The sequence below is a fragment of the Myxocyprinus asiaticus genome, chromosome 34 (genome assembly GCF_019703515.2).
Source record: "Myxocyprinus asiaticus isolate MX2 ecotype Aquarium Trade chromosome 34, UBuf_Myxa_2, whole genome shotgun sequence".
Classification (NCBI taxonomy): domain Eukaryota; kingdom Metazoa; phylum Chordata; class Actinopteri; order Cypriniformes; family Catostomidae; genus Myxocyprinus; species Myxocyprinus asiaticus.
In genome coordinates, this window is record NC_059377.1 from 11927665 (window position 1) to 11953171 (window position 25507).

Genomic DNA, 25507 nt, shown 5'->3' on the forward strand with positions numbered 1-25507 from the left:
TGTGGTGACAGAGCTTTTGTGTACGTTCTTCACTCAAAATTCTATTCCATATGTGTGGAGAAGTCCAACTATATTCGTCTAGTCGTATAGAGCAGTGATTCCCAACCAGGGTTACGCTTACCCCAGGGAGTATATAAGCAGGTTCAAGGGGGTACGTGAAAAGTGCTGTGATAAATCTAACAAAATGTATGGCTTAAAAAAATAGGGATTAGGGATTGGTAAAAATATTGATTTTACAATTAATTGCGACCTTCATTTGAACAATCCCTATATCGATCTTTCACTCTATACGAAGTTAGGTACCGAGATTTTGTTGTCTGGTAGTCTTGTTTGATCCACACAATTAATTTGTCAGTGTGTCTTTTAACACCCTTTCTGTTCTTCACATTTTTTATAAAAAAAATAAAATAAATAAACATTAATGCTAATCACACATAGCACGGATGCGCTAAAGAAACCGTGCGCGTAATATGTTAGTATGCACTTAAGTCGCCTTTTCACTGTCTCCGACATTCGCATACGAATTTCTCCCCCTAGTGGCAGTCGTGATGAACTGCCATTTTGCTCGCAATGGATTTTATTAATTGAGGATGAGGCTACCAAAGGTTTACCTCAGAATGACATTACTGTGTGGGATTTTGTTGAGCAGATGAATGAATTCAATAAAATTCTGGATTAATATTCACTCAGTATTTATGAATGCAGTGAAAAAGCGGCTTTAGTGGCTGAAAACCCGGCAATCTTAAAGAGGCAGTACCGTTTTAGCTCATCTTGTACATATCATTGTAAATACTTGTTAGTACAAATAAGTCATTTTTTATCATTGTTACTGTTTTTATAGTTAATATTATGATAATTAACAACAACCATAATTCAGCAAATATAGGAAGCAGAAATTCACAGATGTGAATTTAAATATGTAGGTTTTGCATGTGCAGAAATAAATGACACATGTACACATTTAATCACAAATTTTCTGTAATAAAAAAAGGTTTTGGTGATATATTTGCAACCTAAACAATCATTTGTCCAAAATACAGAATCAGCAGGCATTTAGAATAAAGTTTAGGACAAAATCAATTGATATTTCTCACTTCGTGCTGACAGTTTTGCAGGAATACATCAATAACTCAAATCGGATCTGAAAATGTCCCATCTGGAGACGATCGGAACCCCAAGCATCACCCCTGCGACTCTCCATTGGAAATGAATGACTTCCGGTCTATCGTCTTTCATTTGTCGGATGTAGTGAAAAAGCGGCTTTAGTGGCTGAAAACCCGGCAGTCTTAAAGAGGCAGTGCCGTTTTAGCTCATCTTCTACATATCATTGTAAATACTTGTAAGTAGTACAAATTATGCATGTTAACAACAAACATGTTATAAAACATACCGTATGTATAAATATAATATATGCAATTTCAAGGCATCATATTTATTGTTGGAATACATGGAATTCGTGTATTTTTAAAAACCTGAAATATGACCAATATTATGATAAACTAATGATAAGATAAAATTGGTAAAAAAATATAATATTTTGTATTGTACCAAGTTAAAAGGTCCCCTGTATAATTAAAAGCATTAGCTGAGAGAGAATTTCTTTCATATGTAAGCAAAATGGACATTATAGCTGAAATATACCCAAATTAATCGTATTTTAATCAGAATCAAATCGACAGCTTGTAAATCAGAATTGAATCAGTAACTCTTTATGAATACCCAGCCCTAATGGCTATTAATAAAGGGATGTAAATAGATCAAAGCAATACTCATTGATCAATAATAATAAATATTAATAATAATGCTAAATGTTGTTTAGTCTTTGGTACACATCTTTGGTTTTGTGTCGATGAAGGGGTACTTCAGCCTTACTGATGGTACTGTGGGGGTACTTATGGCAAAAAAGGTTGGAAAACACTGGAAAAGAGGATAATGACTTGTGGGTGATTCTCAGTGCATCATAAATGAAGAGCTGTTGGTGGTCCTGGTTGGTAATCTTTTCATCCGAAATAACGAGCCCACTCACATCTGTCACTGTTATTTAAGTCCCACCTGCCGTGAATCTACTGATGCAGCACTGAGGATCCACACCTGAGAGACACAAGTGCTTTTTGTTATTGTTGCAGTATGTGATTATGTTTTATTACGCCTTTGAGGTTGAACATAAATCAGTTGCGTAAACATGGGGATCAAAGTCATTTTCCGAGCACCATAGTAACAGATAAAGCAATTTATCTTATGTCACCAGCAGTTCCTTCATGATCAATTTTTTATGAAATTACTGCACAAAAATGAAGGCTTTCTTCATCAAGGTTCTATTCAACAGATGATACAGAATCATAATGGCCCCATTGACACCTTGCATTAACATGCGTTTTCAGTGATCGGATCGCTATCGAATAACACTTAAAATGACAGATGTGAACACACAAGACTCATTGTAATTGGATCACTGAAACCACATTGGGAGGTGGTCAGGGACGGATTGTGAACACATTCAAAGAAGGTGTAAATGCAAATGCATTTTCGTTAGTCAACCCTACTATCCTCTCCTGTCATCGTTTTTGTCTCTTGTATTTCTTCTTAAGCTGCTGTTGTAATTAATGCCTCATTACTTACTCATCAAGCCCATCGTTAGGAGCAGGGTCTGTGGATAATTGCCGTGATGATCTGACCCCAGTTTGGCAATTAAGAGTGTGAAGCACATAACTCCCAGTCCCCACTGCTTCATATGCCTGATATATGCTGCACTTCAGTGACTGTGACAGACTGAGACAATACCTTCCATCCCTCCCTCACCGCGTTACCCCCAAAATATTCTGTGGAAAGAAGAATGAAAGCAGGGAATGAAAATGCATCTTCTCACCCTCTTTGTCTCTTTCAAATAACCCCTCTCATTTACAAAAAAAAAAAAAAAAAATGGTTAATGTGCCTTTTGTTAATTCAACTTCAGGTTAATTCAACTTCTTAAAAAAAAAAGAAAAAAAAAACATTAAGTAGGACATGTTCTCAGATCAACATCTGTTGTTGGTAAAGTGTTATGTAGAAAAGAATGCTGTTCAAGACCTATTTCTGTGTTCCTTTCAATAACAGATGTGCGGTATTCCTACTTAATATCTCTGTCTTCCGAAGTGTTATATGTATACATTAGGGGTGGGTCAAAATATAGATTTTCAGATGCATCGCAATCTTCATTTGAAAGATCTCGATATCGATTATTTTTTTTATTTTTTTTTCTCCCCTTTTTCTCACCAATTTGGAAGCCCCTGTGGTGGCGTAGTGACTCGCCTCAATCTGGGTGGCGGAGGACGAATCTCAGTTGCCTCCGCATCTGAGACCGTCAATCCACGCATCTTATCACGTGGCTTGTTGAGCGCATTACTGTAGAGATATAGCACATGTGGAGGCTTCACACCACCCACCGTGGCATCCACACACATCTCACCACGCGCCCCACCGAGAGCGAACCACATTATAGCGTCCACGAGGAAGTTACCCATGTGACTCTACCCTCCCTAGCAACCGGGCCAATTTGGTTGCTTAGGAGACCTGGCTGGAGTCACTCAGCCTGCCCTGGGATTCGAACTTGACTCCAGGGGTGGTAGTCAGCGTCTTTGCTCACTGAGCTACCCAGGCCCCCTCTCGATATCGATTCTTAAATCCCAAGATCAGTCTTTTACTATGCTCAACACTCTACTACAATCAGAGGAAATCACTCGCATGTGCAACCAAACATCGAGCTATGCGACTAAAAAATTTTTTATTTGGCAACTGGCTGGTAAATGTTTACATTTCACTCACCGGTGATTGTGTATTATAGTTGTGGAGTATTCAGCAGCGAGATCCTTTTACTGCAGGTTGAGAGAAAAAGTTGTTCCGTGAAATGTATGTCTCTTTTAATACCCTTTCTGTTCTTTACAGTCTGTTGTTGATCAAAAATAACAAAAAAGAAACATTTTATTCTAGGCACGGATGAGATAAACCATTTGAGTCTCTCTCGTTAACATGCGCTCATTTACAGAAGCTCTTTACAGAACTGCCAATTTTCTTAAAGAACAGTGCCGGTTGTTAGCACATGTAAAAAAAAAAATAATAATAAAAAAAAATATGTAAATACTTGTAAATTATGCAATTAAACAATAAACATGTAACAAAAAATAATATATGCATTATATTATTATATTTATTCATTGAATACATGGATTTGTTCATTTTTAAAAGGCTAAAATGTGACCAGAATTATCAAAATCTAATAAAATATGATAAGTAAAATTAATATTTTCTTAATGTATTTAACAGGTCCCCTGTATAATAAACAGCATTAGCTGGGAGAGAATTTCTTTCATATGTTAGCAAAAGGGACATTATAACTGAAATATACCCATATGAATTGATTGTCATGGTCCTGTCACTCTGTCAGTCTGGGTTTTTGTGTGGCAGGACCATGACATCATCATTCTATCTCTGTCTTGTGTTTCGTTTACCGTCTTTGTGTGAGCGCACGGCTTCGGTTGTGATTTCCCTGATGTGTGCTCCTCGGTTGGTGTAATTTTTCATGTTCGGAGCATGGTGTCTGGATCCTGACTTTCCTGTATGGTTCGTTTTTGGTTGGTGTCGGGTTCCGGACACGCATGCTCCATGTTCTGTCTGTTATCGGCGTGAGTGCATTGCGCTTATGTCATCTTGGTGGCATACACTCACGTCAATTGTTTCTGTCAGTCTCTCGCGACCACGGACACCCGGGTCGCGAGCTGTGTTCACGTTGTGCTGAAGTTCGGTCACTTCGGTCTGAGGTGTCTGGTTTGTGTGTGGCCAAACTCTCGCACAGGTGTCCTGTCTCATTTTGTCACCTGTTGCGTGCATCGCACGGTGTTTGCCTCGCGATGAACGCTCAGGCTTTGTCTACTGTGAGAATGCATGTCTTTGCTTTGTTAGCATTGCCGTACATTCTCTTGTCTTATCTGTCAGTTGGCATGAGCGCATTTTGCCTGTTGTCTTGGCAATATGCGGTTGTGCCATTCAGGTGTCTGTGTCTTGTGAGAGCATGTGACTTTGTTTTGTTTCTGTATTACCTCATGTCTCTCAGTCTTGCGTCATACCCCACCTCCTTGTTTGCCCATTATTAGTTCATTTGTTACACTTGCCCTGCCCATTAACCTGTTTGATTTCCTACCCTATTTTAGTCTCCTCGTGTGTGCTGTCCAGTGCCAGTTCGTCTTGTTTCGTGTCCATGTCAGTGTTGTTCATGTCCCTGTTCGTAGTTGGTTCCCGTCGGTCCTGTTCACAGCTCGTCTGCCCCAGCCCAGCTTCAGTGGGCTTCAAGCCTGGATTGTGTTTTTCCCCTTGGGTCCTGACTCTGCAAATCTTGTGACATTGATATCAAATCGAAACGGAATCAAGACGAGAGCTTATGAATCCGAATCGAATCTGGAAATCTGTATCAATACCCAGCCGTTTTGTTGACCAATGCATAGAAGACATTTAAAATAAACAAAGCCGCAATGCAAGCATTTGCAGGTGTATGATTATCAAAAGAGAGAATAATTTACAATGTTTTACACACTTCTCTTTAAACGTTTGCCAAGCAGGTTTTACTACCCTACTAATGTAGGAATTTTGGCTCAGTTGTTTTGCTTTAAAGTGATTGATTACAATTAAGCATGTAAATCACACGTAAATGTGAAATTTCAACTTCAAAAGGCATTCTATTGCACTTTTCCAAGTAGGAAGTTGGAAGTTCAGACTTTCTGAGTTTAATGGAATAGCATTAGACTTAGGGCTGGAGCTTTAACAGCAATCTTTTAAACCAATAATTTCCCTCTGATTTGAGGGGTGATTTTCATGACACCATGTGATTTAGTAGTACTTGTCCCTGTATCCATGTCAGTTTGTCCTGGAACAACATTCGCATCAAACAATCATTGCCCTAACCCTATTCCCAACCCCAATCCTGACCTAACCCTTAAACCAGATGAAAATTATTTAATGTTGATAAGAATGTTGTTTGCCCTAACCCTAAACCTTACCCAAAAAATCGGGTTGTTGACAGCAGAGTTGTTTCGTGTTTTAAATAGGTAAATCAAGTTAAGTGTAAATCACGTCGTACAACTTGCGACACCAAGATTCCTTTGTGCTGTATTTCCATTTTGACTCTTTTGGTGAGTTTTAACTTGACAGTTGTTCAGCTCAATCAACAACATTTGTAGCATTTGACTACCACAAAAATAATTTCGTTTAGCAAAAAAAGCAAAAATCGAAGTTACAGTAAGGCACTTACAATTAAAATTATATGTGTCAACAAGATTTTAGTGTGATAAAAGTGCTCACTAACCTTATCTGTCTAAAGTTATATCCAATATTACAACTTCGTTATCATGTCAACGTAAGGCTGGTAAACCCAGTAATCTGGTAAATGCTGTAACACTGGTAAATGTCTGCTTTTATCATACTAAAATCATGTTAACACATTTATTGTTTACATCTTGTGGTTATACTTTAGAAATAGTATGTATTTTAACTTTTATAGACTGGCCCCATTCACTTTCATAGTGCCGTACTGTAACCATGATTTTTAGTATTGTTTTGTTTTGTTTTTTTAAATAAGGGACCAGTTGAAATAATTTTTTGTGGTAATCAATATTATGCCACAAATGCTGTTAAATGAGCTTAACTTCTATTGAACCATATTCCATTCTAGTAAAAGGTGTGACTGAGTTCTCATTAATCCTGAATCTCTTTTTCTCCAAGAATCACCTTAAGACAGATAATTGAGTTTTTCTGTTATATGTTTGCAGTTGTGTATGTATGCTGCAAGTGGGAAACGTTCCGTAAGCTGATGGTGGAGTTCTGGAGGTTGGGGTTTCCTCAGGAGGAGTACGCCTTCTTCTATGTCGATCTGTTTGGATACAGTCTGCAGAGCCACCCTGCCAAACCATGGGCTCGAGGAGATGCTGATGATAACGCAGCCAAGGAGGCATTTAAAGTAAGTCTGATATGTAAAGACAATGTAGCATATTGACATGGAATCTATTATCATGGAAAGCCAGATTTTCTTGGTCTTTTGAAATAGAAGAGTTCCATGTTTTAAGTTGACTTACATTACTCTATCATTCAGAACATAAAGATCTCTTAGACCTAGACCGTTTATTGCAAATAATCTGAAAAAAATGTTGCAACCATTTTGCACATTAAAATATAGATTTCCCTTGAGAGTTCAAGGACCCCCCCCCATAAGCACAAATTATTTCTTGAAAAAAATAAAAATATTGAATTATTGCCTTGACATGATTATTTTTCATTTATTCGATTTTTCATCCAAAGTTGATTTTCCAGAATAAAGTTCTAAACTGCAGCCACAGCATAATGGGTAGCTTTGTATCATACTTTAATTTCAATGGAAATTCATTGGTGTTAAACTTTGCAAGGATTTTACATGGCTGTTGAGACAAAATGTATTATACAATTAATGTCTATTTAGAGATTTTAGACAATGTTAGCATTGCTATAACTGCATATAAATTTGCTTAGATACAAAAGATGACTGAAACTAGAAATATCACAAGCTAGATTTTATGTAACAGTTATTTAAGTATAAAAAAGTTAAATAATCATTTATGATTTTTTAAAATAAATAAATAACCTCAAATAAGTAAAATAGTGATATTGCACTCACTTCCAGTGTTAACACTGTGCCAGGGTCATAGAAAGGGCAAATAATGACAAGACCTTGACTAACATTGTAAGTGGACAGAAACAAAATGATAAAAAAACTTTTTGATATGGCCCTTTAAAAGTGAAAAGGAGAAATGGAAAAAGAGGTTCATTTCCAATGTTATTTAGATTCCAAGCATACCATTAGTTGGTAAATGTCGGGTCATGAAAATACTAAACGCTGTCCACAGGTTTGAAAAGGGAAATGCATAGGCATATTCACAGTAAAAACAGATTTGTGCAGGTCTTTGTTGATGTGTGATTAGCAGCCAACTGCAGCTTCCTCGCTTCAGCTAAGATCAGATAGAGACATGTGCAGAGGAATGTGCTGTGTTGTTTGTGGCTCAAAGTCACTAAGAAATATGACTGGAAATATAAAATATGCAGAAATATGACAGGTCTGGGGATGATAGTGAAGGATGTTGCATGGCTTCTGAGTCTTCATGTGGCTCATTGCCAGCTAGGGATCCACAGACACCATTTTTTTCTCTTTGATCTAATTCTGATACCTGAATTCTCAGTATGGGATATGGTTAGGTTTAGGGGCTATAACCCTAACCCTAACACTAACCCTAACATAACCTTTGCATATAATCTAATGCAAAGATACAAAAACATCTAACTACACATTATTTCATTATAAAATAGAGAAAACAAAACAATTACATAAAAAATGTGTAACCTATTGAGAAAAACTTTATTTCTAAATAGCCAACTGGATAACGCAGCAGCAAAATTAATAGTAATTCCAGTGAAAGTCTTCAATAGAAAAGAAGCCAGTTCTCTTTACAAATGTTTTCAACTTGTATCTGAACTCTTTTTTGTTCACTTTAGTTGCAATAGGAAAATCAGTCCAATTTTTTTGGAACCCAGTCATCTTAAAAATTATAGTAATTGAATATAAAATAATAATAAAATACAATTTCAAAAAAATTATTAGTGTTATTATTATTAATAACAACAACAATATTAATAATACATATTAGAATTTTGTTATACAATAACAGAGTATTTCAGTCGTAATTTCTTAACTTTAAAACCCTGGGGCTTTCATTTTGATGGAACACTCCAGGAAGACTGTGACCTTAGAGTGTTTGTGTGTGGGCTAGTTCACAGTAGTTTAATATGCTTTTTTTCATGTTCTGGGGCCAGTTGCACCAGCTATACATAAGTTACAACTCAGCCTAACTGTGGCGTAAATGTGCACTAAATCACAATTTACGCACTGCTATATATTTGAGCGTTGCACCATTAAACTTAGGTAGAACATAACCTTACGTATAAACGTAATATTTACATAAGCCAGGGGTAATGGTTGGAATAAAAAAGCAGACTAATATTTAATGTAAAAAAATAAAAAAGACGAATTATGTCTAAAAATTATATTTTAAATTACACATTTTATCCCAAGAAATAAAATAAATAAATAAATCAATCAATTTAATAGAAGTATCGTATTGGTATTGACGATATTGGGCTTGAAATTATTGGTATCGGATCGAAAAGAAAATAAGTGGTATCGCCCATCCATACACAGCCTAAAAAAATGTGAATGAGTGAAATCACTTACTCATTCACTCACTCTCTTTGTAGTGCACTATATAAGGAATTTTGAGCAATGTCAGACTGTACTAACCAGTTAAAAGCTACACGCTGGTTGATTAAAGTTACCTCTGATTGGTCAATGTCGGGGCAGTCATGAAAAGATAAAACATTCTCGTGAATGTGCTTGACAAGAGGAGCTGCCTACTTCATGCCGCTTCTCCCTTTAAAAATTATTAGGGAACTTGCAGGTACAACATACCGTGCTAAACCGCCTTTATACGCTACTAATAAATAGTTCTTAATTTTATGATCCTGTTTGATTTAAACATGGGCCTTATCTATCTGCACAAGGCATATTTCATTTATAGCCTAATTATTGGTGCAATAAATGTTCACGTGTTTGTTTGTGTGTGTTTGCATCAAGACATTATGTTGCATTATGTTATCCTTTATTCATATCAGACCTATAATGCATATAACATTAGGATATTTTTACATGCAGCCACACATACTATAAGCCAAACCTCCTTAATGTATCTGTGACACTAGTGCTCAAGTCTGGTGCAAGTCTGTGCTGTCTAAATTGAGAACATTCAGTCTAAACTTTGAAGCTTTTTTCTGCATATTTTTGAAAATAATTATTAATTGTTTTAAAATAATTGAACCAAATTGGATCGCATCGAATCAAATTGTGACCAAATTTCAGATTTCACCATGCATCGTAATCGTAATATAAAGAATCGTAATCAAACCGTTGTCGGTGCAAATATTTACACCCCTAATAATCATGCATGAAAACATAAAGAGCTATGTCTTTTTCTTACCATATGATATTAAGTAGCAGAATATATACCAATAAGACAAAGAATAACCTGCATGAAAAGCAGATGGGAGAAAAGATATAACAATTTTGAAATCATTTGTGATAAGAAAATCAGTGGGCTTTAAAAAGAATGTGTGAAGTGGGGGAATGGGCTGCTGGAAACAGCTGGCTGTCCAGAGCAAATTTATCTCTCTGCCTTTGATCAGGCCTCTGTGGAGGCACGACCTGAGACAACAGTGCTACACAAGCTCTCTTTTTTACCAATAGAAAACGGAACATTTTAGAGGGAGCATCTGGTGAAAGTGACCAATAAAATTCTTTGTTATTCCTGAAGAATGGTTGTTCATTATTAAATATACACAAGCAGGGGTCTGACCACTGGTCGATACAATACATCTCCATTCAATTAGTATTGTTTTGAGCCGTTTACAGCAGTGTTTCTCAACTGGTAAATCACAACCTAAAAATGGGTGCAGGTCTGTTGTGATAGGGATGCGGATGGCAGGGAAAAACAATGCTAAATGTTAAACAATTTTTAGAAGATACTTAAATAAACTCACACCTTAAATTCAGAGGTGCAAATTACGTCAAAAATTTATAGAGGAAAAAATACAACTTCAGAACTCAGAATACAGGCTCAGCCTCTTTCAAGGTACCTTGAGTAAATAAATGAGCCTGTATTTTGAGTTGTGCAGTTATATTTTTTTCCTTTTTAAATGTTAAATAATAAAATGCAAATAACCATAATTGTGCATATTTAGGATAGAAAAATAAATAGAGAAAACACTTCCATATTTTTGTTTTTGGCGTCAAATCAAACTCAACAGGATTGTGCTGCAAATTCATCTGTCATTTGGTAGCCAAATTAGGCAGATGACAACATGGAATATGAGTTAACTTGCAATTATTATAAAAATGGTGATTTATTGGCTGCAGAGAGCATGAAACAATTGAAATAAATGAGACATTCAGAAACTATAAAGTGTAAGTAAAGAATAATTGATGACGGACCGTTGAATTATTGAAAAATAATGCACACCCGAGTTGGTAATGCGGTCACGATGTGAAGCAAATTATTTTTCAATAATTCAAAGGGCTGTAATCAATTATTTTGCTTGTACCACAGTTACCGCACTTTAAGACATCTTTCATTGTTTTTGTCCTTAAAACACTCTTGTGAGTGGAACTACTTTCTTATGCCACGGATTCAGAGTCTTACTTTGATACAGCCCAAGCCTTCATTGCTAGTTCGTAAACGTCACTTTAGAACTAGTAACGGAGGCTTGGGCTGCTCTAAAGCACTTATTGGAGCAACAATTTATTGTGTGTTTGTGTGTTTGTGTGTGTGTGTGTGTGAGAGAGAGAGAGAGAGAGAGCTTGTGCCTGTGTGAGATTACCTATGTCTGCTGCAGCTTTCTTCATCTGTAACATCGCTTCAAATTGCAAAGTTGTTAGTTACTACACTTCTCAGTAACAGGGTGGTAGTGTTGCCATTTTTGGAGTGGAGCTTTTCAGTTGCTAAACGTTCAGTCTGCTAAACTGCAGGGGTGCCTTGACATCAAGGCTCCGTGTGTTTCTCACTCGCGAGTGTCTTTGTGTATATGTATGTATGATTGTCAGTGTGTGAAAGTGTGGGTGAGAGCGAGAGAGAGAACGAGGGTGCTTTTCACAGATATTAAAAAATATTTAGGATATGATAGACATTGTTTGTCAAATGTCTTTGTTTTATTTGGTTATTTTGCTGTGGTTGCCTGTCAGGCATGCAGTCAAGACCTGAAACTACTTTATAGCCGTGCGTTAACTGAAAAATAATAGAGCGCAACAGTGCCCGCCCACTTTTCAGCCAACCCTAACACTAATTTTTGCCATGGTTCTCTGATTGGTGAAGCTTTCTCTGCTGGACCACGGGTAATGTAGTTGTATACCAGGAATTCCACTTTCAAACATGATTTTAAACAATGAAGTTGAAATAATGCAGACTGATAATGGAAGCATATGCCATCGATGAACAACCACGGAGCTCAAGGTATGTCTTTCTTTAAAGGTTTATAAGATGTAGTTTAAAATCAGTTTGTTTATGGAAAAAATGAATGGGATTTTTACTTCTGGAACCAGACTGTTTAGCTCTATTGCACACTGTAGAACGTCTGTCAACCAATCAAAGCCCTGTGGTATAAAGTACTATAATAAACTATTAAGTATAAACTTTAAAGACAAATGTTAAAACAAAAATGTCAATCTTCCTATTCAGTTTATGTCACGCATGTTTTGCATGACAGACTTCAATCCATGAAGACTTCAATCCTTTAGACAAACAGTATATGATGATGTTGACATTTACACTCGTTTACAGAGAGAAAAAAGTTCTTCAGCAAGAAACTGATCTAACGGTGCACTTTCCAGGGTGTGTTGCCCGGTGTCAATTTTCAACACATTCAAAATATATAGGATTCAAATTAATAAATCTATTAATTAGTATTTATTTATCACCCCTTATTTATTTTAGATACATTTCCTATATATTGTTGTTTACATAGGGCAAATATACTGCTTATCAAATCTACTTTTATTACATATCATATTTTAATGGGGATGTAATTTATTACAGCTGACAGTTACGTGAGCAAACAAGGTTTGAACATCAACCGTAACAAGATAAAACTTCACAGTGAAATTCATGGCTTTTTAACACTTCTGTGTATAAATTTGAAGGCTGTTTATTGGATCAAAACAGGTAAACGTCATAGTATGCGACTATGCATTACTTTTTTGAGAGCTTATGGCCTACTTGCTAAGTCTTGCCTTAACCAAAATAAGTGCTGACTTAGTTACAGACTAACTAGTAGTTACTAAACCCTTAGCGTGAACTTTACGTCCCAACTTACGTGAGTCTTTATGCACAGCTGATGCAACCCTACCCAGGTGAAGTGCTTTTCCGGTTCTGATCTCAATGCATGTTATAAGTGAACCGAACTATCGAGCATCTACATCTGAGATGCAGTTTGTGTGGAGCGCTCACACATTGTGCTGAGAGCTGAAAACAGCAGTACGTCATCAGCCTGCGCATGCTGTGTGTGTGTGAGATACAACAGAGCAGCGCTCATTTACTGAAGTTCACTGTGCATGCAGATTATGCAGTGTATTCAGAAATTATTCAGACCCCTTAATTTTTTTCATATTTTGTTATGTTGCAGCCTTATGCTAAAATGCTTTAAATTATTTTTTTTCTTCACATCAATCTATACTCCATACCCCATAATGACGAAGCAAAAAACAATTTTTTTATAACTTTGAAAATTTATTATAAAAGAAAAAAAACTGAAATATCACATTGACATAAGTATTCAGACCCTTAACTCAGTACTTAGTTGAAGCACCTTTGGCAGCAATTACAGCCTCAAGCCTTTTTGGGCATGATGTGACAAGCTTTTCACACCTGGATCAGTTCCTTTGACCTCATGGCTTGGTTTTTGCTCTGATATGCATTTTCAGCTGTGAGACCTTATATAGACATGTGTGCCTTTCCAAATCATGTCCAATCAATTGAATTTGCCACAGGTTGACTCCTGTCTGTCTGTCTGTCTGTCTATCTATCTATCTACCTATTGTATATAGGCCTATACAATAATCAAGGAAATAAAAAATGAGATGTCAGAAAAATAATTTTCCACTGTAAACAACAGTGCCTTCTTGTCATTTATTTGAAGTTTATTTATTTATTTAGTTTTTTGTCAGGTATTGTCCTCTAGTGTTATGTTATCAAAATTCATTATAATTCAGGCGTTGGAGCAATTCACATGATTTTTCATGGATGGATGGATGGATGGATGTTTGTCCTTTTAACAATGGGATTACTTAATTGTTTTAGCCTACATTTGTGATGAACTCGCATTACGTGAGCCAGTCTCCGTCCGTCTCTATGTAAAACTGCACCCGTCATAAACGCATGAACACACGTCTACATGATCTTAAGTTCCAGTCATAATTATAACTCGTAATAATGATTTATGATTTTGTTCCACATATTTTTGAATTTTCTACGTATGTGCCACCACATAGATTCTGAAAAATCCTTTATGCGTTCTAGACAAAGTTTTCTACTGAGGTCCGAGTCCTGGACACGAGTACTACAACACTGCTTATTTCAATGTGATATTTCAGTTTTTCTTTTTAATAAATTTGCAAAGTTATCAAAAATCAGCTTTGTCATTATGGAGCATGGAGTGTAGATTGATGTGAAAAAAATCAAATAATTTAAAGTATTTTAGCATAAGTCTGCAACATAACAAAATGTGAAAAAAACAAGGGGTCTAAATACTTTCTGAATGCACTGTATGTTATTTATTTGAGATTCACAAAGCTGTTGTATGTCTTCAAGAGACTTTAAAATAAAATGCACGAGCCATATGGACTACTTTAATGGTGCTTTTATTATTCTTTTATGCCATTTTTTGAGCTTGACGGTAATGAACATGGCTAACACACAGTATCGGATTTGGAATCGGGCTTGTCGTACTGAAACCCGATCTGGTTAAAAACTTCAGTATCGGAGCATCCCTACTGCCAACCAAAACCCCCTGCTGTGCCAGAAAATTAACTTTACACATGTAGAAATCAGAACTAGACTACAAATAGCTATATATTTTAAGCTGTTCTGCCAAAGCACTATTTTTGGAATATTTTGATTTGTAATTGTCTCAGATGACATCAGGTAGACAATTCATCTGTGCATGGTTTTATCAGAAACACATTTCAAAATAGATGCATGATTACTTAAAAGCTGTTATTTATTAAATTACATTTGAATGGGATCTCACTGTGTCATCATCTAAATTTCCAGTTTCTGCAGGTTCGGCTTTGTCATTTTGTCTTTAAAGTTTCATTAATAAATGTACAAAATCCATTTGACCTATCTCTAAGGCAAACATCTCTATTATTATTGCTCATACTCAGGGTTAGGAATTTGTGTATTTAACTTCAGTGAGTAACTCATCCCATATCGTTTGTGCTACAGACATGACTAATACCTCAATTTGTGTGGCTTGTTGAGGAGAGGTGTGTTAGTACTTTGCTGAGGGATCAAACATATGATTTTCACCTGGCAGACAATAAAACAGCCAAAACATCCATTAGGGGCTTGGGGTGGGTTCTTTTGACTTGGGCCAGTAAGCAACACCTAGCAACCACCCTGAATGCCCTTCAGTTGAAACCATCTAGCAACCACTCAGAACACGTTAGCAACCGCATAGCAACTCCCGAGCATTGTGTTGGAAAGTTTTGCATGAGCTAGTTCCATTAAAAAAAATGTAAAAAAAAATGTAAGTGTCTCTTCTTCAAAAAGAATGATTCTACAAATTGATTCTTCAAAATACAGTTAAATCATAAACATGTTTAATGTCACATAATTGAACTGACTGGCATGCAAGAACTTCATCTGCCTTTAAACCAGGGGTGGACTAGGGGTTTAAACCCCAGCCGTGAAACGGGGACGAATGGGCCACGATAAGCTGAAATGGGCCGCCGCGTTATGCAGAACGGGCCACAAAATGGCATTGTGATATGCCAAAGGGGGCAGTGATATACAGAAAAGGACAGCGACACCAGATCCACCCCCCCCCAACAATAAATTTTATGCCAGTTTCTATGTAAAATCCCAGGCAGATTTCTCTTCCCAGTCCGCCCCTGCTTTAAACCGAAGGGGGATGTGTTGTTTGACTGAACTAAATGTCGTTTCACCCCAAGGAACTGCATTATAATGAGTTCTCACACAGATTATTTACATTCGGTGGCATTAACTAACAGCTGTGGTGAGCTGACATTTACATGCCAACAGACAGCAATCATACCATTAGGCCTATGATACAGCTAACAGTTTGTACAGAAAATTGTTTAATCATTTGTTTACATCAGAGGGGACTGTTCTGTTTGGACATATATGTGATAAAATTTGAAGACTGTAGTGCAACACATCATGCTCATCAAACAGTTGGTCAGGGCAATGACAAATAGTCTTCATTTATTGTCTTCTCTTTAACTACAGTACCAGTTACCAGTCTGTTAAAATTAATACTAGGTTTAAGGTAGAAAAGCAAATTAGACCGCAAAAATAACGACCATTAGCCAACAAATTAGGAGTATACCTGCAAATCAAACTTTAATCATATTCTAAATTATATATATTGACATTCGATTTTTAAATTTTCGAAAAAACGTGAGCAATTATTGTTACATTAAAGCGTTCATAGTTCATACACGCGTTCTTGACAGCGATTTTTAAAGTTTCAACAACTTTTAACTTGACACTGTGTTCTAATTTCGCAGCGTTTACGATGCTGAAAGCCATTGAGATGCTACAATAGCATTGATGCACACACTTGTACAAAGACAACCATTAAAAGTAGCGCAGACAGAATACAGAAATGTGTCCTGTGAAAACAGGGCAGACTGATGAACTCAAATGGATCGCTGTCAGCTGTAGGCATGTTCAATGATACACGAATAAAACAAACAATATATTGACTTCTGAAGTCACTTTTTGCATTGTCTAATCAATACTTTACTCGCAATATATTTCAATCTGAAAATCTGAGTTATTATATTTATTATAGGCCCTACATATTATATTTATTATTATTTTAATTATTATATAATATTTATATTGAATTATCTTCATTTGGGGGCTTTTTTCAGCAAATAATGCTATATATGTGTGGCAGCGGGGGCGTGGTCAAGCATCTCTCCGGAGAGAGAAAAAGCGGTAAGGGCGCTTACACCTGAGCTAAATTATGTATAACACCTGTCTCTAATTTCAGTGAGCACAGGGAGAGCGGCATAAATAGAGACACACCGCAAATAGGAGAGGGAGAGCCTGGGCACGACAGACCCGAGCAAGAAGCAAGGAGTTTTTTATTACAAATGATGAGAGTTTATTTTTGTGAAGCGGTGTGTAATTGTTGATTAACTTTGTGCATAACGCAAAGACTGGGAGACTGTAATTGGTGCTGCAGAGAGAGAGAAAATAAACCCTGACCTGAACCAGGAAAACTGCTTCTCGCCTCCTCTTTACAATATGTAATTAATTGCATTTAATTCAATTAATGTGCATTTCATATACATAATTTGATTAAAGGGGTCATGAATTTTTTTTAATAATTTTGTTATTTTCACTGATAATGTTAAGTTTTGTTTTGTTTTTTCTCACCAAAACAGTTATAATTTAGTGATATATGATAATTTTTTTGTTACCCTGTCTCTGGCCCTCAGTCTGAAACACTTTGGCCTAAGTGCCTCCTTAAAACGTTAATATAATGCCCAGTGTTATGATTGGCAAACATCGTGCAGCCCCTCGAAATCAGCCATATTTAAAACTCAATTGAAAGAGAATGAACAACCCCACAGTATTATAAAACTAAATTTCAGGGTTTACACGTAATGCACATCCAACACATTGCATCCGAATATATTAAACTGTTCACTTACTGGAAGCACAGCAGTGCCATTAACTATCAGACAGTCATGACATTTGAAATATTCATGAAATAAATGGTTTACTTACTGTTTTGCATGGGGTCCAAGTGTTATTAACTGCCCCATCCTACAATAATAGTTGCTTTGCAAAGCTTGAAACTTTTTATGACTGGTTCACAAGCAATCCACGCTGATATGAGCCAAAAAAATACGCAATCCATGCTGAAATACGATGAAGACACATCCACATGACGCACAAATATAGTCCAAAGCACAGTGTGAACTAGATGCACACATTATCTTCATTTGAATCACATCGCCGGAAACGTATAAAAACAGTAAAAGACGTCCATCTAACGCATGTTTTCATACACCAACAATTAAAAAAACTGTAGATGGGCGAAAGAACGTGTCCATGATGCGTTTGTGCTTAAACAGCAAGAGGCAGCAGCTGAATGAAACCGAATGGTTTCTCCTTTTCAGAGTTGTAACTTGACAATGCATCTTTTTAAAGCAGCCCGAGATATGTATCAAGCGGTCAAAGATGTCTGTCTAATGCAAGAATATTTACAAAAATAATTTAAAATATTCCAGATGGGGTCCCCTTTGATGTTCAGGAATAGTGAGGCCACACGATAGGCCTGTCTGTCCTGCTCTCTCTCACTGTTTCTGAGTATGAACTGAAGCACAAATGGGTATGCCCAAGGGTGCAATGATTTTAAGTAGGTGTTGATGTTTTTTCACTATAGAGGTGGTCATGAATTACTGTACCCCTTGTGATGTAGTGTAGTTGCAGAAGTAGAGCACAAGGTGTTTTTGCAACTTGGTTTCAATAAATGCTTTATTTGCAGCATTGGGGATTACATTTTTGAGTTCTGATATTTACATAATTTTTTTAATAGTAGAATGACCTCTTATATGTCAAAATATCAAGGAAAATTTGATTCCTCATGACATGACCCCTTTAAAAATTGTAATCAATTAAAGAGCCTATTTTTAGAGCCCTAAAAAACCCTAACCTTAGTATGAGCAATTAAGTGTCATCACACAGCAGGCAACCGTGCTTCCTGGTTAAGCATTATATAATGTAATAATGTTTGTTTCTGCTAATGAAATTTTTTGCATTCAAAATAAACAATTTTACTACGTTAGTAGTACATTATTTTTATTCCAAAATCCTTTCACAAAGTGTATGCACTGCAGTGGTGGAGACAGGGCCCTGTTCATCTCGTAAGATCTTCCATGGTGATCTTGTTCATATAAGATCAGCGTTAGATCATATTTGGCCTCATATCTGTCATAGCAGTTGCATTTTGAAAATTAAAACAGCTGTTTGCGATTGCGAGTTTGTCCGATCACCAGTTACGGGTCAATTGGGTTTTATTAGAGAAGACGCGATTATAATGAGGGTGATCCATGTAATATTATAATTTATGTAAAATCCTGAGTTTGGCCTTATCAACTGATCCAGATAGAAGTCTTAAGAAACCCAATCTGAAATATGCTTTTAAAAATGGGGAGTTTCAACTCCATTAACTGCACATTTTGGCATTAGCTCAATTTAAAAGAAGCACCCATTGAACGCAATTCTGTTATGGGGTGCTAAAAGAACCCAGAAGTGCCACCGCTGAGAATGTTTGTAAACAGCATCTATAGTTATAGTGATGCTTGCCTTAGAATAAAATCTTATAGGAAGTCTCCTCTAAAATGTAATCATGTTCATCTTTAAGTTTGCTTGCAATCTGTTTTGTCCTCCTGTGTTCTATCCTGTTTGATATCCTATGGATGCCAGCAGGAGCTCTTTCTTTCAGAGGGTCAGACACACAACTTCAGTTTCCATTATGCTGTCCACTTCACATGAATCATAATCTGATACATGAATCTGAGTGTCCTCAGAGAGAAACACAGTGAAACACTGGGACTGCTTTATCTGTCTTTCGCTTTGTATGATTTGAAAATATATCTAAATGTTTAGATAATAACCTCTTTTCACAGCTTGTCTTTGAATTACAGCCTTTTCCTGCACAGATGCATAAGAAAATTGTTTATGAGCTTCATTTTGGTACAGTGCAGAATTCTCCTGAAATTGAATGTCAACAGATCACATAAAAACATTTTCTTAGAGAAGTTTACCTCTGTGAAAGAGCGAAAACAAAACACTCCAGGCTTTGTGGACATGAAATACATATGAAAAATATTTTATTCTGGTTCTGTTTTGAATAGGCTGTCAATTTAACATGTTAATTTAGTCAAATTAATAAATTTTTATAAATAACACATTATAATGCAGTTGCACATAAATTGGATTTGTCATGACCGGTTGGTCTTGGCGTTAACTAAATGCAGCTCTTCAAACATAGCACCTTTAATTCACATGAGAGGCTGAGACACACAAATGATGTATCGTTACAAAAATAGTCATTAAGTACTGAAAATGAAAATTAAGAGATAATCAGTTGAAGGCTAGTGCACTGATTCCTCTGAATTGTACCATGCATCTACCTTTAAACAAATCATAAGAACATCAAATTATAAAAATCAGTAAGTGTTGTGCAAACTCCTTGTTGACCAGCTCTTTGGCTTTATGTGGCTGTCCTTGAGCTCATTTGTTGATTTGATTAGTTGAAAAAGATTTAGATGTTCTGCTTGGCTGTGACTCATACATGTGTAACTTCCTTCATGGACATGACCAGTGTGTGTGTTTGCGTCTTTTACATTACAGACTGTGCATACAATTTCTTTTTCTGTTTAATCCTCACAGAGCGTGAAGATCTTGACCTACAGAGAGCCTCAGAACCCCGAATACAAGCACTTTGTGTCCAGACTGAAGACAGATGCCATGGACATGTTTAACTTCAGCGTGGAAGATTCTCTGGTAAGAACTACCAGCAGATTTCAAGTGTCAAAATAAATTTTGTGTGATGTGATAGGAATAGTTCACCAAAAAATGAAAATTGTCTCATAACTTACTCACCGTCATGCCATCCTAGATGTGTATGACTTTCTCTCATCTGCAGGGCACTAATGAAGATTTTTAGTAAAATATCTCAGCTCTGTAGGTCCATACAAAGTGAATGGTGGCCAGAACTTAAAAATAAAAAAAAGGAAAAAGAAAAACTATAAATCTCCACTTTCAAATTCTTCTTTTTGTTTTTTGGTGATTTGCATTCTTTGTGCATATTGCAACCCACTGGGAAGGGAGGAGAATTTATAGTAAAAAAGGACATAAATATTGATCTGTTTCTCACCCACACCTATTATATCGCTCCTAAAGATACATTTATGTATTTAACCACTTTATGTGCTTTTTGGACCTTCAATGTTCTGGACACAATTTACTTGCATTGTATGGACCTACAGAGCTGAAATATTCTTCTAAAAATCTTAATTTGTGTTCTGCAGAAGAAAGAAAGCCATACACATCTGAGATGGCATGAGGGTGAGTAAATGAGAGAATTTTCATTTACGTTTACATTTAACAGATATTTACAGGTTGCTCATTATCATCAGATAGCACTCATTTTGTTTAGAAAGTGGTAATTTTTATGTTTTTTTTTTTAGCCATTTTATTCTTCCGGTTTCATCTTCATCATTACCAAGAAACGTCAAAAAATATGTGGTATATGCGTAAACTCTGAGTTGTGATTGGCAGGAGAATACGCCTGTACGTCATTTGATTCTGAGCGTTTTTTCCTATTATTCATGAGAGGCTATGCTTCTAGCCAATCACTGCACATTACAGCGGAGAATTGAAAACCTCTCATGGACGTGACAGCGGTTCCAGGTAGGCGCAAGTTCAACAGCACTCGCAAAACAGAAATGAAAGCGGACTTTTACACAAAACGAAATCACTTACCAGAATGGACCGCAGTCCATAACCGGATCGGAGCGAGCATGTTTCTTGGCCGCAGTACTGCTACTCTACCACTCCAAACATGCAGCAGCTGTTAAGAGAGGCACATATTCCATCGCGTCTTCTTCATACGTCTGATCATGGACAGGATAACAGAGTCTAAATTATTCTCTCTGGTAAATCAACATTATGCCAAAAACATTAGAGTTAGAGTCAATAGAGTTTAACTTGTATTAAACCAGAAACATTCCTTGTAAGAATAAATATCTATGAATGTATGTTAAGTCTCAAAGTAGTCCTGATTTTGGTGGCAATGCCTGCTCTGTTCATATTAAAAAGTTTGACCAAACCATCAAATCTTTGATTTGCAAACAGTTTTATAATCTTCTTCACACCTTTGTCTCCACTCATATTTTGATGTTTAGCCATCTCTGTTGTGAGTGATGAAATTTGTTCAATAACGATATACAGTAGGGATGTTTATTCAGCTATTGGCTCTTTTGGCCTTACTGACAAAATAAACACTTTCAAAACACTCGTTTCATGTTTATTTAAAGGTGCTGTAAGCATTTTAAGCATTCTGGAACTTCAACGAGACTAAGCGGTTAAATTAGACATGCCATGTCTTTCCAAAACACTGCCCTCCAAAGACTCTTTTGTCTTACTTAGGCTAAAGTAAGACATTTGAAGAATTTAGATTTTTTTTTTCTATTATTATTATTATTATTATTATTATAGTCATTTTTCTATATGAACAGCCATGTACATTGTACAAGGCTGAAAAGTGATACAAAATAAACTAATAATTAACAAAAAAATATATATTATTTTATCTGCTTGGTATTGTTGTTTTAATTAAATTCCTCCCAAAAAGTCTTATCTCTTTTTAGTTATGATGATATGCATTTCACTGCAAAAAGGCGAACTTTTTGCGATTAGATATTGTAACAGGTAAGGATGGGTGGGAACCGACAGAACAGTCAACATAACTTTAATGATGAAACTGAAACATAACATAAAACACACAGACATGCACACACACAGCGGCCACGTGTGTGTCTCTCTTTCTCTCGAACTGGCGCCTCCGGCTCATCTTCATCCCCCTCCTGGCTGATAAGGACAAATTAGCGCAGGGCATGCGTCTTCACGGCCCGGCCACGCCCTTCTCCTCGTCACACTCCTCCACTGACCGATTCAGGCCACGGAAACCTCCGGCGTGACGTACTCCCCTCCCTTCCTGGAGGGGAGATGTTGCCCTTCCGGCCGTCCTTCTGCCGGCAGGTCTTCCCCGCCTCTCTGGAACCCTGGGAGAGACGAGGGGAGGGAGAGGGGAGATGGAAAGAGCGAGGGGGAGAGACAGAGAGAGAGAGAGGAGAGAGAGAGAGAAAAACTCACTCGCCGGTCCCCTGACATGCCGTCGCCTGATCCTCAACCACTCCTCCGCCCTCTGTCGGACGACAGCTGCTCCGCCCCTTGCGGACGGTAGGGAATCCTCCGACCCCTGGCGGACGGTCACAGCTCCTCCGCTTCCTGGTGGATGGCAACGGTTCCTCCGACTTCCGGCGGCCAGCGACTCCTCCGTCCCCTGGCGGACTGCCGCAGCTCCTCAGCTTCCCGGCAGATGGCAGCGGCGAGGACTCCATGACAGCACACCCCTCCTCCTTCCTGGGTTTCGGCACCAGTGTAACGGGGTTCTTATGTTGGGGAAGGAGGAGGCGGGAACCGGAGAACAGTCAACATAACTTTAATGACATAAAGAAACAAACATAACATAAAACACACAGACACACACACACACAGCAGCCGTGTGTGTCTCTCTCTCTCTCTAACTGGCACCTCCAGCTCATCTTTATCCCCCTCCTGGCTGATTAGGACAATTCAGCGCCAGGCGTGCCACCTCACGGCCCGGCCACCCCCTTTCCTCGTCACAGATATAAACACTGTTTATCCATATATTATTTAATTCCTGATATAAAACAATAAATTCCTGATATAAATTGTAAAGTACCATACAGTGTTTTTTTGCACAACTGCAATAGAAACAATACCCTAAAATGTCTGTTGACAAATTTCTTTCGGTATATTGCCCACCCCTGTTGGTTGTGAACAAAAGTGATGGTGGTAGCGCAGTGGGCTAAAGCACAGAACTGGTAAGCAGAAGGTTGCTGGTTCAATTCGCACAGCCTCCAGATTGTGCCTGTAATAAGTGCACTGTAAGTAGCTTTGGATAAAAGTTTCTGCCAAATGCATAAATGTAATGTAAATGTACTGTATTTAAGAAAAAAGGCTACAAAAGAATAGTCTTTTATTGACTGTAAACAGATTGCTGTCTCCATAACTTCCGGAATCAACTCTTGAGTTCAGTTCAAGCCACAGGAATGTCATCTTTGTTCCGAAATTCATTCCTGATGAGGTTTTGAAACCACATGGTTCCCATGTCCAAGGAATGTCAATCACCTAAGACCCCGGTGACCTTGAAGCTTATAAAAGAATGAGAACGGTTTCTCTTTCTCCTCCAAGATGCAGTATATGCCACCTTATCTTAACTGATCACAGCTGCATTTCACTCTTCTTTCAGTTCCCTTTTGAAATGTTTCTCATAAGGAATGACCCAAAGATCAGAATCCAATAATTCACTGAACAGTTTCGGAACTTTAGTGCACAGTATTTCAGTGCAAAGTCTTATTCACATAACACCTATACTTCAACTTAACCAAGTGTTATATTCAGTACACTGGTATAGCACTACACAATGTGCATTTAAATTGAATCATTGAAGTTAAGAATAAACAATTAACTGAATTCACAAACGTCAGCGCTTTTCACGATAAACGCTGTGCCATTATCTCCCACTTAAAGCAAGCGGTGAGCAACATTTTATTTAATCTAGTGATCGTGACAGCAGTAATTCATCAAAATGGAATTACTCTGTTCTCATCCAACAACAAACTCAAGCGTCTTCAGTTTCCCAGACATTACTGGAACTTCAAATGGGACTGGGTTCTATGGTCAGAAAAATAGAGCTTTTTGGCAGCAAACACCAGAGGTGGGTGTGGCGCACACAGAGAAGTAGCCATATGGAAAAGTACCTCATGGCCACGGTTAAATATGGTGGAGGATCTTTATGTTGTGGGGCTGTTTTATGCCAATGGTCCTGGACATCTTGTTCCGATACATGACATCACGGACTCTATCATATACCAACAGATAAAAAATCAAAACCTGACTGCCTCTGCCAGAAAGCTTAAAATGGGCCCTGGCTGGATCTTCCAGCAAGACAATGATCCAAAACACATCAAAATCAACACAAAAATGGTTCACTGACCAAGCATAGTCAAGACATTTTTATTTGTGTAGCGCCTTTCACAACACACATCGTTTCAAAGCAGCTTTACAGAAAATCATGCATTAACAGAAAATGAAACTGTAATATCTATAATGTCTTAGAGTCATCATTGTGTAGTTTGATAAAATACGATTGTGAATTGTGTTTAAAAATAAGTCATTAAATAATAATTGTATTTAGAAACCCAGCGAGCAAGCTGAAGGCGACTGTGGCAAGGAACTCAAAACTCCATAAGATGTTGGTTAATGGAGAAAAGTAACCTTGGGAGAAACCAGGCTCACTGTGGGGCCAGTTCCCCTCTTGCTAACATCATGAATATAATACAAATATTACTTAATTATGTATAGTGCAAGTCATGGTTTAACATTATTAAACTAAGTAAGTGTTAAGGGCCAGTGTTTAAACAAAGATTTTGTAAGAACTGTAAGATTAATGACTAATGTCTTTTGAAGTTCATCCTGGATTAACTGCAGATGTTACATAGATGTATTGTCCTTTGTTAGTTGGCTGATGAAGGGGTTTGTTGCCAATTAATTGATTGTCTGTGTATTCCATTTTAAGAGTATAGTCCATCGTTAGACCAAGGTGATGCAGGCAGAGATCAGTGAGTTGCATTGTAGTTCAACCGGCCGGTAATTTTGGTGAGGTCTATCCTAAATCCAAGGTTCAGGCAATGGCGTATGATGTATCCCATGTCTTATGGTTGGAGTTGGCATCAGTTCAACCACAAAATCAAGGTTCTGCCATGGCCATCCCAGTCTCC

The 25507-nt window shown here is 37.3% G+C and overlaps 1 protein-coding gene across 1 annotated transcript in view; it reads left to right on the forward strand.

The window, feature by feature from the left end:
- LOC127425577 (atrial natriuretic peptide receptor 1-like) overlaps positions 1-25507 on the forward strand; it is a 184632-nt gene that overhangs the window by 37256 nt on the left and 121869 nt on the right. The window contains exons 3-4 of the mRNA XM_051671711.1: positions 6795-6982; positions 20307-20420. Of these exons, the coding sequence (XP_051527671.1) occupies positions 6795-6982; positions 20307-20420 (302 nt within the window). The remainder of the gene's footprint in view (positions 1-6794; positions 6983-20306; positions 20421-25507) is intronic.